This window comes from Gekko japonicus, unplaced genomic scaffold, assembly GCF_001447785.1.
Source record: "Gekko japonicus isolate JY-2015 unplaced genomic scaffold, Gekko_japonicus_V1.1 scaffold6006, whole genome shotgun sequence".
Classification (NCBI taxonomy): Eukaryota; Metazoa; Chordata; class Lepidosauria; order Squamata; family Gekkonidae; genus Gekko; species Gekko japonicus.
The window spans coordinates 4,805-19,364 of NW_015163808.1; the positions used below are offsets into that span (position 1 = coordinate 4,805).

The 14,560-nt window shown below is 48.7% G+C and overlaps 1 protein-coding gene across 1 annotated transcript in view; it reads right to left on the reverse strand.

Moving 5' to 3' along the window:
* Positions 1 to 3,810: 3,810 nt before the first annotated feature.
* Positions 3,811 to 14,560, reverse strand: part of LOC107107643 (C-1-tetrahydrofolate synthase, cytoplasmic-like) — a gene marked incomplete at its 5' end in the record, with an annotated part of 27,364 nt that continues 16,614 nt past the window's right edge. Inside the window, 2 exons of the mRNA XM_015407944.1 lie at positions 3,811 to 4,032; positions 7,457 to 7,565. Of these exons, the coding sequence (XP_015263430.1) occupies positions 7,476 to 7,565 (90 nt within the window). The remainder of the gene's footprint in view (positions 4,033 to 7,456; positions 7,566 to 14,560) is intronic.

Consider the following 14,560-nt stretch of genomic DNA (forward strand, 5'->3'; position numbering starts at 1 on the left):
CTGATCCAACACAGCTGCTCTTATGTTCTTATATCCCCCCCTTTTCTCTACATTAAGGAGCCTCAGAGCGGCTTACAATCGACTTCCCTTCGGCTCCCCACAACAGGCACCATGAAAGGCAGGTGGGGCTGAGAGAATCCTGAGAAAATTGTGACTGGCCCAAGGTCACCCAGCAGGCTTCCTGTGGAGGAGGAGTGGGGAATCAAACCTGGTTCTCCAGATTAGAGCCTGCCGTTCTTAAATCACTACACCACGCTGGCTCTCCATTACAAACCAGGATGAGTAGCCATGTTAGTCCGTGGCGGTAGAAAAGAGCAAGAGTCCAGCAGCACCTTCAAGAAGAACAAAAGTTAGGGGAGGAGCTTTCGTGAGTCACACGGATCACTTCTTCAGATACCGCTAGAATGTGGGTCCATCTTGGAGAGTGGAGTGGTTTCGGATGGACTCCCATTCTAGCTGTATCTGAGGAAGTGAGCAGTGACTCACGAAAGCTCCTGCCCTGCCACAAATTTTGTTAGTCTTTAAGGGGCTCCCGGACTCTTGTTCTTTTCTACATTGCAAACCAGGTGATGGATGGGTGTAGATGGGAGTAAGGAACGTAGTTACTAGGGGTAGCAGGAGAAAGCACTTGCCACCCCTGATTTTTTTTTAAAAAAAACCCCTAGAGATATTTCTATTCTAAAGAAGAAATTCTTCAAATGGAAATGTCACAAGTTATTAATCCACAAGTGGGTCAAATCACTGCTGTGGGTGGGGCCGTACATCCTGTAGACTCACCAGGACCAGGGGTCATTTCCTGCAGGAGCGCACAGGAGCGGAGCTCCAGCAGTAAAGAGCCCAGGGGGCGGGCACATGCAACAAGCCCCGCCCCCTGCTCCCAGCAGCCCTCAGTCAGAGCAGGAAGCAGCCAGGTAAGTTGCAGAGCCCCCCCCCCCGGCCCAAAACAGTCCAGTGGCACCTTTAAGACCAAGTTTTATTCAGGTACAAGCTCTCCCTCCTCAGCAGGGACAGATCTGCATGTGTGTCCCCCCCAAATAGCTAGCACTCCAGTGGAGCCTGAGCGGTGGGTGTTGCCTTCTGACACACTTCCGGTGATGTCAGGGGGTGTGGCATATGCAAATAAGTTATGCTAATGAGCTCCTGCACCTCTTTTTCTACGAAATGACCCCTGACCAGGACTAAAGTCCCCGGGTAGATCTACTAAAGCTATTCAACATCTGTACGTGTATCAAATCATGGTTGATCATTTCAGGCCTCCGATTTGCCAACCAAATCTAAACCCGGGAGACTAAAAGGCCCGGCCATCTTGCTGCACTGCGGAGGTGAATGGCGACGATGATTGTTTTTTTTCCTCGCCTTATAAACAAGCAGGGCCTCCTGCCCACCGGAGTTCTGTAACTCATCATAAAAAGTTCCTTTCCATTAATCACAACGAATACATTAAACACCGGAGAGAGCTCTTCAAGAGATGTAGCACTTTATTGGTGTTAATTACAAGTCTGGCAGCAGTTACGTTTTCACATTTAAAAAAAACAACAACCCCAAAGCAGCGCGGTATGTTTTGATGCTGGGTGCGGAGGGAAGAGGGTCACACAACGTCTCTGGCTAAAAAAAACCCCCAAGACTCTTTGCGCCTTTGTTTGATCAAAAAAGGTGATACTTAAAAACACTGTAGAAAAATTTAAAAATCTGGCTCAGGAGCTGTTAAAAGACAACTGGAGGACGTGTTCTTTTCCTCTAGTTGCCGGCGTGGGAGATCCAGCCCAATCGCAACAAGGGTTGAAGGCATTTATTGACTTAAAAAAAAATAATCAGGACTGCACCCTAATTTCTGCATGTGACGTTGGCGCAAACGGCAAAGGCGACTGCTGATCCGAGGATCGGGATCTGGGTTTACCCAGGAGCAGTCCCACCCCGACATTCCCAGCCCTGGAAAGTTTACCTAAAAGATGTCCAGGCCAAAGTGTTCCACTCCATCTTGTCAGTTTCCTCCACCAAACTGGTGCAATCTGAATACTAGCAAATAAGTCTTAATGATAGGCATCAAGGTAGCAGCTCTCTACTATAGTTTCCTGTGTTCCCAGCTGGGTGCAGTGGGGCCGTTCTGGAAAAGCAAGGGGTATTCTTGGGGAACCAGGTGTCCTTGGGAGGAGGATGTTCCTGTGGTCATCCTGGGAAATCCCCCTCTGCACAGATGCCTGTAGGTGCTATGCTATGGCCATAATCAATGTGGGCTTAGAGCACAATAGGGTCATCCTGGGAAGCCTCTTCTGCACAGATGCCTGTAGGTGCTATGCTATGGCCATAATCAATGTGGGCTTAGAGCACAATAGGGTCATCCTGGGAAGCCTCTTCTGCACAGATGCCTGTAGGTGCTATGGTGTGGCCATAATCAATGTGGGCTTCGAGCACACTAGGGTCATCCTGGGAAGCCTCTTCTGCAGATGCCTGTAGGTGCTATGGTATGGATGCCTGTAGGTGCTATGGCGTGGCCGTGATCAATGTGGGCTTCAAGCACACTAGGGTCATCCTGGGAAGCCTCTTCTACACAGATGCCTGTAGGTGCCATGGTGTGGCCATAATCAATGTGGGCTTTGAGCGTTCTTTGGTCATCCTCGAAAGACTCCTCTGCACAGATGCCTGTAGGTGCTATGGCGTGGCCATGATCAATGTGGGCTTTGAACACACTAGGGTCATCCTGGGAAGCCTCTTCTGCACAGATGCCTGTACGTGCTACAGTAAGGTCATGACCAGTGTGGGATTTCGACACCCACCCAAGTTTGGAATGTGCGGCTCGCAAGGACCAAACCTCCGCTTCCCATCCCAACAAGCGCAAATCGCGGAAGCAATCCAAAGTTAAAGCTACGGCAGTCAGAAAAAAGGCAGTGTTTAGACTTTAAGGTGCCTTGCGCTTCTCTAGTGAAAGCTGTATTTAAAAGCAACAAACGGTGCTGGGCAAGGCCAGCGTCTTGGCGATATGCCGCTGCGGCTGGCAGCAAGGTCATTGCAAGGTTAACCGTCCTCTTTGGCTGCAGCATGCATGGACTACACGCCGGGTACCGTGTCTGTTAGGAAAGCAGGATTCTTCTTAAAAAGAAACACGGATTTTTAGCAATGCAATGAGAGAGAGGGGGGAAGAGGTTGAAAACCAGGTGGGTGTTTTAAGACAGTGTTACCACCTGGGAGATCCGGGCTACTCACACAGCGAGAGGCTTGGCGCACCTGTGCTCAAAAGTCACAAGATCCGGGTTTGCGATAGCTGCTTAAGTGAGCAGTGCACGGGTTGACGCACAGCTCTGCCCTGATGTTATGGGGTGCCATCACCGGAGGCGAATGCCCTGCTGCGTTAGAAGACATATTCAGGCAACAGCAAAGCCACTGAGCCCGATCCAGTGCCACCAGCCACACATCACAGCCATGACAGGTGCGCAGGGGAAAAAACGAGTAGAATTTCGAAATCCTTTAGGGGCTGCAGTCAGCTTGCTAGACCAGCTGCTATGCGGGCTTACATTAGAAGGCTGGACGGCAGCCAAACTGGAGGTGAAGTCCACGATATCTCTGCCTTGGCTGCAGATTTCAGAGCTGTAAGGAGCTTGGTATACGGGCAGTTACTTGTCATTCTGGAGGAATGTAGATGTGTCCACTGTTAACTAGATCGTGGATCACCCAGAAGAAGTTTTAGTAAGTAAATAAAAACAAACGAACACCTTCAGCCTTTATCAGAGACAACAAGGTGTCAACTTGACTGCCGTAAGTCACCTTATGAGCCATTTTTTTTAAAAAATCAGTATTTAAAAGAATGCTGTACAGATTTTCATCTGTATGGGAGTGAAAAAGTGAATCACTCAATAAAACTGCAGCATTGCAGATTTAAAAAAAAATACGCAGGAAAATAGTCTCCCAAAAGACTTCGAAGTTTCCAGTGAATTTCAGTCTTGCCGTCATGATTAAATTGTTCACGCTTCTGGTTTCCAGTGAGTTCCAATCTTGCCATAATGATTAATTCGTTCACGCCTTGTCAGATGGACATTACTAGAAAGAAGGGGGGAGGGAATTACGTTGTTAGTCCACAAGGGCTACTGGGCACATTGAATGAAGCCGAAAACAAATAAGTAGCCCAACACGCACACAAAAACAGCACTATATAGGCACAATGTAAGATTAACTTGAGCTGAAAACAAAAAAGGAAATATACATATTTCTCCACATTTGCCAGAGGAAATAACTGTGTTTTTCCCATTACCTTCCAATAGCCCTTCACATAAAACCTGGAGCTGGAGGTACCATACTGATTAGATATGCCGTGTTTTTAACTAACATCCATATCTTACACTGGGGGTGGGTGGGGTGGAATGCTGCCATTCTACATAAATTATTGCTACAATATTAGGAACACGTTTCCCATCTCCTAAAACAATTATCCTCTCCGTAGAGCTCTTTTCGGTCGTTACATTTAACCATGTGCATAATACGCTACATAAAATCCTCCTGATCTGGACACAGTCGCTGTTCTATGCCTGAAAGAGGCCAGGCATGTATCTTCAGCCTCATGCATACCACATCTGAAAATATCACCCCTTTCAGACAAAATGGCGGTCATAGGCTCTTTTTGTAGCAGGAACTCCTTTGCATATTAGGCGACACACCCCTAATGTAGCCAATCCTCCAAGAGCTTACAGTAGCCCCTGTAAGAAGAGCTCTGTAAGCTCTTGGAGGATTGGCTACATTAGGGGGTGTGGCCTAATATGCAAAGGAGTTCCTGCTACAAAAAGAGCCCTGCGTGAATATTGGGAGGGTCATGTGCTGCTGTGCATTCGTCTCAGGTGGTAGAACCGAATGACCTGAAAAGGCTTCAGGTATCCTGCTTGCTATGCTAAGACATCATCATTGGCTGCCGTAGAAAGGTGATTTTGTCTTGGATATATTTGACCCCACCTTCCCACCCCCGGCCCTTCTTGGCCATCTGTCCCCATTTTACATTTTTCCTTCCCCACTGGCACTTCTCTCTACTCTCTGGCATCTCCAGTTAAAAGGAACTCAAGCTTCAAGGTGCTGGTGCTTACCTTTAAAGCCCTATATGGTCAGGGTCCGACATACCTGCCTTTCCCCATATATGTACCCCAGAGAGCACTATGGTCGGGGTCGCAAAATCGATTGACCCTCCCAGGTCCCAAGGATGCCAGGCTTGCTATTACCAGGGCCAGGGCCTTTTCATTGGTGGCTCCCATACTGGTGGGAGCCTGCAAGACGGAGCTCTTCCACCAGGCCTTCAACTAAGGAGCCGCCAATACATCAACAACTTTAATTATAGAGCCCTGGCCCTTGGCTTCGACACCTAGCTTGCGCCGCGCATGTATGAGGAAGATCATGAGCAGAATGATTGTGAGACCTTTCTGTACACTCCTAAGTAAGCCATCTTCAAACTAATCACCATTGCCAGCACTTTATGAACCATGATTTATTTATAATTGAACTGGTTTTAGAGGATTTTATGTGATTTTAATTGTTGTTTTGTATTGACCAGTGCAAGCCGCCCTGAGCCTGCTTGCAGGGAGGGCGGGGTATAAATCGAATGAATGAATGAATGAATGAATGAATGAATGAATGAATGAATGAATAAAGGATATCAAGGAAAACTATTCTCTGTCTCAGACTCTGGAGGAGGAGGAGAAGGAGATTTATAGCCTGCCCTTCACTCAGAGTCTCAGAGCAGCTTACAATCTCCTTTCCCTTCCCTTCCCCACAACAGACACCCTGTGAGGTAGGTGGGGCTGAGAGAGAGCTCTTCTGAGAACTGCTTGTGAGAGAGCAGCTCTGAAAGAACTTATGACTGACCCAAGGTCACACCAGCAGCTGCATGTGAAGGAGTGGGGAATCAAACTGGCTCTACAAACCGCTACACCAAACTGACGGTACTGAGCTGGATGGACCAATGAGTTGACTTAGTATAGGGGAAAACAGTTCATATGTGAAGAGTGTGTGTCGATTATATAGATGCACATCAACTTTAAGGCACCATTTCATGCATTTTATGAAGCAGGTTGTGGCCCACAAAAACTTTTACCACAGCAGCTGTGCTCATCTTTTAAGGTGCTGCAAGACTTTGGGGCGGGGGGGGGGCACATGGCAACAGACAAACATGGCTTCCATTCAGTCTTAAGCTACTATTCCTAATTCTTACTCGGCATCAATTGCGCACTGAATAATTTACAGAACGTGGTCAGGAACTCAAGCGGGCTTTAATAATAACAATAACAATAACAATAATAATAACTAGAGATTGGATTTATACCCTGCCCTTCACTACCCAAAGGAGTCTCAGAGCGGCTTACAAACTCCTTTCCCTTCCCCTCCCCACAACAGACACCGTGTGAGGTGGGTGGGGCTGAGAGAACTCTGACACAAGAAACCTCAGAATGGGCTCCCTCCTGTGCAGTTTCCTCACGCATGAACCACACGCGTTCCTGAGACATCCTGGGATCACCTCGTGGTGAAGGCCCCGCTCCCACAGTGCTGCAGGAACATGTGAATCGGTCCTGTCAGGATGGGAAGGGAGGGAATGAGGGAAAGGGACAATTAATATAGAGGGCCTATTCAAGAGTGTTCTGGAAGGGGACGTTTGTGAGACAAGAAACCTCAGAATGGGCTCCCTCCTGTGCAGTTTCCTCACGCATGAACCACACACGTTCCTGAAGCATCTTGGGATCACCTCGTTGGGAAGGCCCCACTCCCACAATGCTGCAGGAACATGTGAATCGGTCCAGTCAGGGTGGGAAGGGAGGGAATGAGGGAAAGGGACACAGAAGATGCTTTCACACATACCAAGTAAGGCACTTTCAATTCACATTCAATCCACTTTTCAACTGGATTGTACTGTGTGAAATGGCAAAATCCACTTGCAAACAATGCTCCCTCTAAGCTGTGGAGTCTTGTGAACAAAAATTCAACTTTGTGAGCGACTGGCATTAAAGCCGGGATCAATTTGGCTCCTGCAAAGATCGGTTTGCTCTGGAGCCGTCCTCCCTGGGCCTGGAAGGGTCATCGACCTGATCCAACATGGCTTCTCTTGTGTTCTTAATCAGCACGTCCGGCGGAGACCAGGTCAGTCGGTGTAAGGTGCCGTTCTCTGTCAGGGCAATCCAGGCCTACTTAAGCATGATAGTTCTAAGAGCCCCAGAATACTCACTCTGGATTGTCGGTTTGTTTCAAAACAGGCCAGTCACCTCTCTCGCTGAAGTGGATTCAAACGGCATTATCTAGCATGTGTGAAAGCGCTCAGAGTGTTGGCCTGGATGGGTCATCGACCTGATCCAACATGGCTTCTCTTGTGTTCTTAATCAGCACATCCTGCGGAGACCAGGTCAGTCGGTGTAAGGGTACGATGAGGTGCCGTTCTCTGTCAGGGCAACCCATGCCTACTTACGCATGATAGTTCTAAGAGCCTCAGAATACTCACTCTGGATTGGCAGTTTGTTTCAAAACAGGCCAGTCACCTCTCCACTCACTGGGTCCAGGTCGATGTCATAGAAGCAAGGCCTAGTCGGGAGTCCAGGCATTGTACTCATCTGAAAGGAAAGGCAAACAGAACTGAGACAGAAGCCAGAACTGGAATCTGGAAACGGGAACCACAGATGCTCAAACTGCATTGTTGGAGCAGACTCTGTTGTGTTTAGACCCAGGAGAGTGGCTTACAATCGCCTTTCCTTTCCTCTCCCCACAACAGACGCCCTGAGAGATAGGTGGGGCTGAGGGAGCTTTGAGAGAACAGCTCTGAGAGAACTGTGACTGACCCAAGGCCACCCAGCTGGCTTCCCGTGGAGGCTGAGGGATCAAACCACATTCTCCAGATTACGAGAAAAAGAGTTGGTTTTTATTCCTCGCTTTTCTCTACCTTCAGGAGTCTCAGCTTCCAATCACTTTCCCTTCCGCTCCCCACAACAGGCACCTCGTGAGGCGGCTGAGGCTGAGAGAGCACTGAGAGAACCGTGACTGGCCCAAGGTCGTTGTCCTCTAATCTGGAGAGCCAGGTTTGATTCCCCCCTCCTCCTCCTCCACGTGAAGCCAGCTGGGTGACTTTGGGCCAGTTCACAGAACTCTCTCAGCTCCACCTACCTCACAGGGTGCCTGTTCTAGGGAGGGGAAGGGAAAGTGGCTGTAAGCCGCTTTAAGACTGCTTAGGGTAGAGAAAAGCGGTGTATACAAACCAGCTCTTCTTCTACTGTAACCACTGTGCTACTACTACTACTAAGGGGAAGATCATTGCCTCGTTTGGTGTAGTGGTTGAGTGCGCGGACTCTAATCTGGGAGAACCGGGTTTGATTCCCCACTCCTCCACTTGCACCTGGCTGGATGACCTTGGGCAAGTCATAGTTCTGATAAGAGCTGTTCTTGAAAAAGAGCAGTTTCTGTCAAGAGCTCCCTCAGCCCCACCTACCTCACAGGGTGCCTGTTCTGGGGAGGGGAAGGGAATGTGGCTATGAGCCACTTTAAGACTCCTTAGGGTAGAGAAAAGCGGCGTATACAAACCAGCTCTTCTTCTACTGTAACCACTGTGCTACTACTACTACTAAGGGGAAGATCATTGCCTCGTTTGGTGTAGTGGTTGAGTGCGCGGACTCTAATCTGGGAGAACCGGGTTTGATTCCCCACTCCTCCACTCGCACCTGGCTGGAAGACCTTGGGCAAGTCATAGTTCTGATAAGAGCTGTTCTTGAAAAAGAGCAGTTTCTGTCAAGAGCTCCCTCAGCCCCACCTACCTCACAGGCAATGTTCCCTCTAAGCTGTGGAGTCTTGTGAGCAAAAATTCTACTTTATGAGCTACTGGCACGAAAGCTGTGAGCAAGTGATTTGGCTACTGCATAAATTAGTTTGCTCTGGAGCCCTCCTTCCTGAGCTAATACAAAAATGTGTGAGACGGAGGTTAAAAAACTGTGAGCTAGCTCACACTAACTCAGCTTAGAGGGAACACTGCTCACAGGGTGCCTGTTGTGGGGAGGGGAAGGGAAAGGAGTTTGTAAGCCCCTCTGAGACACCTTTGGGCAGTGAAGGGCAGGGTATAAATCCAATCTCTTCTTCTTCCTTATGGGTAAAGGCTAGAGTGCGATCAAATTAAAGGACTGTAGTGAACAGAGTGCCAAAAGTACATCCTTGGGCCGAGGGCGTTGGCTAAAGGTACATAATACATCCCCCTCACCTGGATGCCCCCAGGCCGAGCTCGTCAGAGCTGGGAAGCTAAGCAGGGTCAGGCCTGGTTAGTACTTGGTTGGGAGACCACCAAGCATCGCTATGCGATGGCAAACCACCTCTGTTCACCCTCTTGCTTTGAAAACCCCGTGGGGTTTCCGTAAGTTGGCTGTGACTTGACAGCCCTTTGAACACACACAAACACACACACACAATGCATCACTGAAGTGGAAGCTCATTTGGTCAGAATGTGGACGAGAGATTCCCTTGGAAAAACTTTGTGAGCTGCCTTGGGACACGGTCACCTGTGAGGCATGCCTGTCTAATTCCCACCTTAAATCAGGCCAATTACTTCTTCGAAGCAATGTAAGCGAAAGTTTCCGCTGGGCTCAGATCAGACCCCCACATTTCAAAGATCTTTCCGCTTACTATCCCCGGCCACTCAGCCGCACCAGGCAGCTGTTACGAGCGAGGCACAACTGCAAAATGAAAGATATCATTTGTGTGGTGTCGTCACGCAATTTTCCCGACGCCACAGTTCTTTTTGATGCAATACTTTCCGCCTCATCAGCTGTATTATTGCTGCAGGTGCATCCTGCTCTATATAGGGACGCTTTGGCGCGACAGCTTCAATGGCCAAGGCCTCATTGATGCTGCACAAGCAGAAGGCAGCGTTTCAGACTCCAACCTCCCTCTCCCCAAAAAGCCACAAAGCGGATCTATTACCGTCTCAAAACGGCTCCCATCTGCCCCAGAACATTATGGGAGTGAATTCTAAAGAGAGGTTGTTCTATTTCTGCGTTGAAAATCTGGCTGCATCTTTAGCTCTGCTGATTGCAAACCCAAAATTGGTCGGTACGCGGTCTCGAGATGACTGAGAATGTCAGGGGTCCCAATGTTTTTCTTAGGGTGCAGAAGAACACAAGAAGAGCCCTGCTGGATCAGTGCAGTGACCCATCTAGCCCAGCCTCCTGTCTCACGTGGTGGCCAACCAGTTCCTCTGGACGACCAACAACAGGGCATAGAGGCCGAGGCCTTCATTAGAACATAAGAGCAGTCCTGCTGGATCAGACCAGTGGTCCCTCTAGTTCAACATCCTGTTGCAAACAGCAGCCAACCAGTTTCTCTGGAGGGCCAACAACAGGGCATAGAGGCCGAGGCCTTCATCAGAATAAAAGAAGAGCCCTGCTGGATCAGAGCAGTGGTCCATCTAGTCCAGCATCCTGTCTCACACAGTAGCCAACCAGTTCCTCTTGACAGCGAACAATAGGGTACAGAGGCCGAGGCCTTCATTAGAACTTCAGAAGAGCCCTGCTGGATCAGACCAGTGGTCCATCTAGTCCAGCATCCTGTCTCAAACAGTGGCCAAGCAGTTCCCTTGGAAAGCCAGCAACAGGGCATAGAGGCCGAGGCCTTCCCCTAATAACAACATAAGAAGAGCCCTGCTGGATCAGAGCAGAGGTCCACATAGTCCAGCATCCTCTCTCACACAGTGGCCAACCAATTCCCCTGGATGGCCAACAATAGGGCATAGAAGCTGAGGCCTTCCCCTGATAAGAACATCAGAAGAGCCCTGCTGGATCAGACCAGTGGTCTGTCTAGTCTAGCATCCGGTCTCACACAGTGGCCCCAACCAATTCCCCTGGATGGCCAACAACAGGGCATAGGGGCCGAGGCCTTCCCCTGATGTTGCCTCCTGGCTCTGGGACTCAGGTTCCTCTCAGTCACCATGCCTAGTGACCACTGATAGATCTCTCCTCCATAAAGGGTATGAGCTTTTGAGCTGACGCACACACAGGCTGCAAAAAGCAGGCATGGCTGGGACTCCACTGAGAGGATATTCACGGCCAGTCGCCTTTGCCGTTGGGAATGTCGGCTTTGGTTCTGAGTGGCGCCCACTGGAGGCAGCCCCCACGACAGCTTGGAACAACATCCCCGGAAGGTGTCAGTGGTCTGAGAGTTAACGGAAGCGGCTACAAAGCGCCCTCAGGCTGGACTTTTTTGCAACTGAGTCGAACATTTGCTCAAAACCAGAAGACAGTATCCACAAGGAAGAAAACGTGCAAAGAGATTGTCCTCTTGGCTTTCTTGGAGAGCAATGCAGTACCAGCCTGGCAGTTTGGGTAAAGAAAAACTCCTGGTGTTATAGGAGAAGTGGGGGTTTTCGTTTCACCTTCGAGAGGCTCAGGAGCAAAGCAGATGGCTACCGAATAGCCTGACTGAGTGGCGGGAACCCTGGCAGACAGCCACGGAACAGCCTCTTGCACACAGGCGCTCCTCTGTCCCTTGACACCGTTTGTCACAGGGCCTGTGTTTGAGAGGTGACTGAGGAGTGTTCGATCGCATATTCTCCTGTCTGCAGTCAGAAGAGGTACGGGCCCAACACCTTCTCTGCCGCTGTCGGCAAGAAATGGGCGTTTGTTTCTTCCATGCAGTACGTTTTTAGAAATCTGCATTAAATCTTTAAAAGGAAAAGGTAAAGGTTCCCTTGCTCGAAAGCCAGTCGAATCCGACTCTAGGGTTGCGGTGCTTATCTCCGTTTCCAAGCTGAAGAGCCAACGCTGTCCGAAGACCTTTCCGTGGTCATGTGGCCGGCATGACTAAACACCAAGGCTCACGGACCGCTGTTACCTTCCCACTGAAGTGGTAACTATTTATTTACTTGCAATTTCTTGCTTTCGAACTGCTAGGTTGGCAGGAGCTGGAATTAGAAACGGGAGCTCACTCCGTCATGGGGCACACTCAAGTCTTGAACTGCTGAACTACCGACCTTCCACAGCCTGTAGTTCAGCATCTTAACCACTTGAGCCACCGCAGCTTTAGGTGCGCAAAATTGAGTACGGGGGTGTGTGTGACCTGATTCACACAGGCTTTTAAGATCTCACAAAAAAAGAACCAGAGAGAGAGATGGGTCATATTTTTTGAGTCTCCGTCCCAGCAGCCTCTGGAAATAGCCTTCTGTCCCCAAGCGCCATCTAATCTAATTAAGTCCTTCTAGATCACGCTGCAAACTGTGGGCTTTCGGCTATTCCATTATGTCCTGAAAACCTCTCTCTCTCTCCACCCACCCACCTCGTTTTAACACTGAACATCCAGTCTGATTAAAATTTCTGGGGAAGGGGAAGAACGCGCTCACTTTATGACGATTTGGAAAAAAGAAAAGTAAGCTATCATTCCTGCTTTTTTCTTTCTTTTTTTAAAGTGCAAATTGGAAATCTCAAATCCAGGCTTGGTTGCTGCAGCCGTAAAGCAAAACTGGTTGCCGGTTTCACCACACTTGCGTGAACCTATGTAGAGGAGACCACCGTGGCTAAACACATGAAGCTGCCTTATACTGAATCAGGCTTCAATACAATAAGTAATTCAATGCATGTAATCTATCATAAGATAATACACAAATTCATAAGTTGGACCAACTTACATAGTAGCAACCCTTGTAGGTGCTTTCTAAAACTTAGGAGACCCGGCCCATATAAAAACTGAATAATGTTTACCTGTTAAGATACTGCTATGAGACTTCCAGTATTGGCTTGTAGCTCCTGAGGAAGGACCTGAAGTCCGAAACACTAATCAATACCTAGGAAAAGTGTTGGACATCTGACTTCATTGTGGACATTTATTCCAGACTTGATTGTTAAGAAAGATTGTTATTCTGGACTTTGTTCTTTCCCTTTGGGATATTATGAATTTGTGTATTGTCCTATGATGGATTACATGCATTGAATTACTTATTGTATTGAAGTCTCTTTTCTATAGCTCTTGGGTGGGTTGGTCAGTGCACAGTTGTTATTTATTGGTTTTTCTTGGTCATTGTTTACTGTGGACTGTATTGTTGTTTTTGTTATACTGAATCAGACCATCAAGGTCAGTATTGTCTACTGAGACTGGCTGTGGCTCTCCAGGGTTTCAGGCAGAGGTCTTTCACATCACCCACTGCCCGGTCCTTTGAACTGGAGATGCTGGGGATTGAACCTGGGACCTTCTGCGTGCCAAGCAGATGCCCTACCTCCAAGCCACGGCCACTTCCCACCAGCCTCTGCTGCTGATGCAGGCAGCAGATGTTCCCAGAACAAAGAGAGAAAGGATCACAAATTACAGGCGTTTTGACATTCTCCTGGGGGGAGCCACGGTGGGGAACGAGGGTCACAATCTTCTACTGAATACGCTTACGAGAAGGGCCTCTTCGACAAGCCCTGGCTCCAGATGAAAGAAACCAGCTGAAACCTACGGGCTCCGCCTCATATAAGACTTCTGCAGTGATGTTAACAAGAGCGACTGCCGCGTGCTGAACGAGTGGGTTGTTTAAAAATGTCAAGTTTGAAAGGGGTGGGGTGAGACAATTCTTTTAATGGCGACATGACTGATACATGCTTGTTCTGCTACCTTGTGGGCTTACAGTATGGGAACGGAATGATGGCAACAGGAGACCACATTCCACTTTTGGTCCCAGCCCACGCTGGAGGTGAACCCGTGTGCCTAATCACTGGGCTACGGCTGCAAGAATAAAGGCTGCTCCCCCCCGCCCCATGCGGCCTACAGCTAAACAGGAACATGCGCCCTGTCGCTGCAGCTCCTGCAGATATGCCAATGGCATGCATGCAGGCCTGGTGCAACGACTCTTTGTGCGGCAACCGCAGGTGATGCGCGAGTCATTTTCAAACACCTGAGTTCGACCTGTCCCAATGTTTGCAAAAGGCAACATTAAAAGAACAGGTGGTGGGAACTACTGGCTGTTCCAGGAGAGTGCCGCAGCCCCCTTTCCCTTTCTTGCCCCCTGTACATAATTTTACTTGATTCTTGTGTGGGAAAAGGGACAGTGTGGGGACAATAAAATGTTGACATTTAAAAAAAAAGAAAGAAAGAAAATCGAAGGGGAGCCGAGCAATGCTCCCTCTAAGCTGTGGAGTCTTGTGTGCAAAAATTCTCCTCTGTGAGCCACTGGTGTTACAGTCGTGAGCAAGCGATTTGGCTGCTGCATAAATTAGTTTGCTCTGGAGCCGTCCTTCCTGAGCGAAGACGAAAATGTGTGAGCCGGAGGCTAAAAAACTGTGAGCTGGCTCACACTCACTCAGCTTAGAGGGAACCCTGGAGCTGAGTCCAGGTGACGCTGCTGACATACAAGCCTGAATCAATAAACACCAACTGGGGAAGTCACTATCATATGCAAAATAATTATACTGAAAGTGTACAATAAGTATTACAAATATAAATACACAAGAAGCGGACCCACGATACTAACCCTGGAGCTGAGTCCAGGTGACGCTGCTGACATACAAGCCTGAATCAATAAACACCAACTGGGGAAGTCACTATCATATGCAAAATAATTATACTGAAAGTGTACAATAAGTATTACAAATATAAATACACAAGAAGC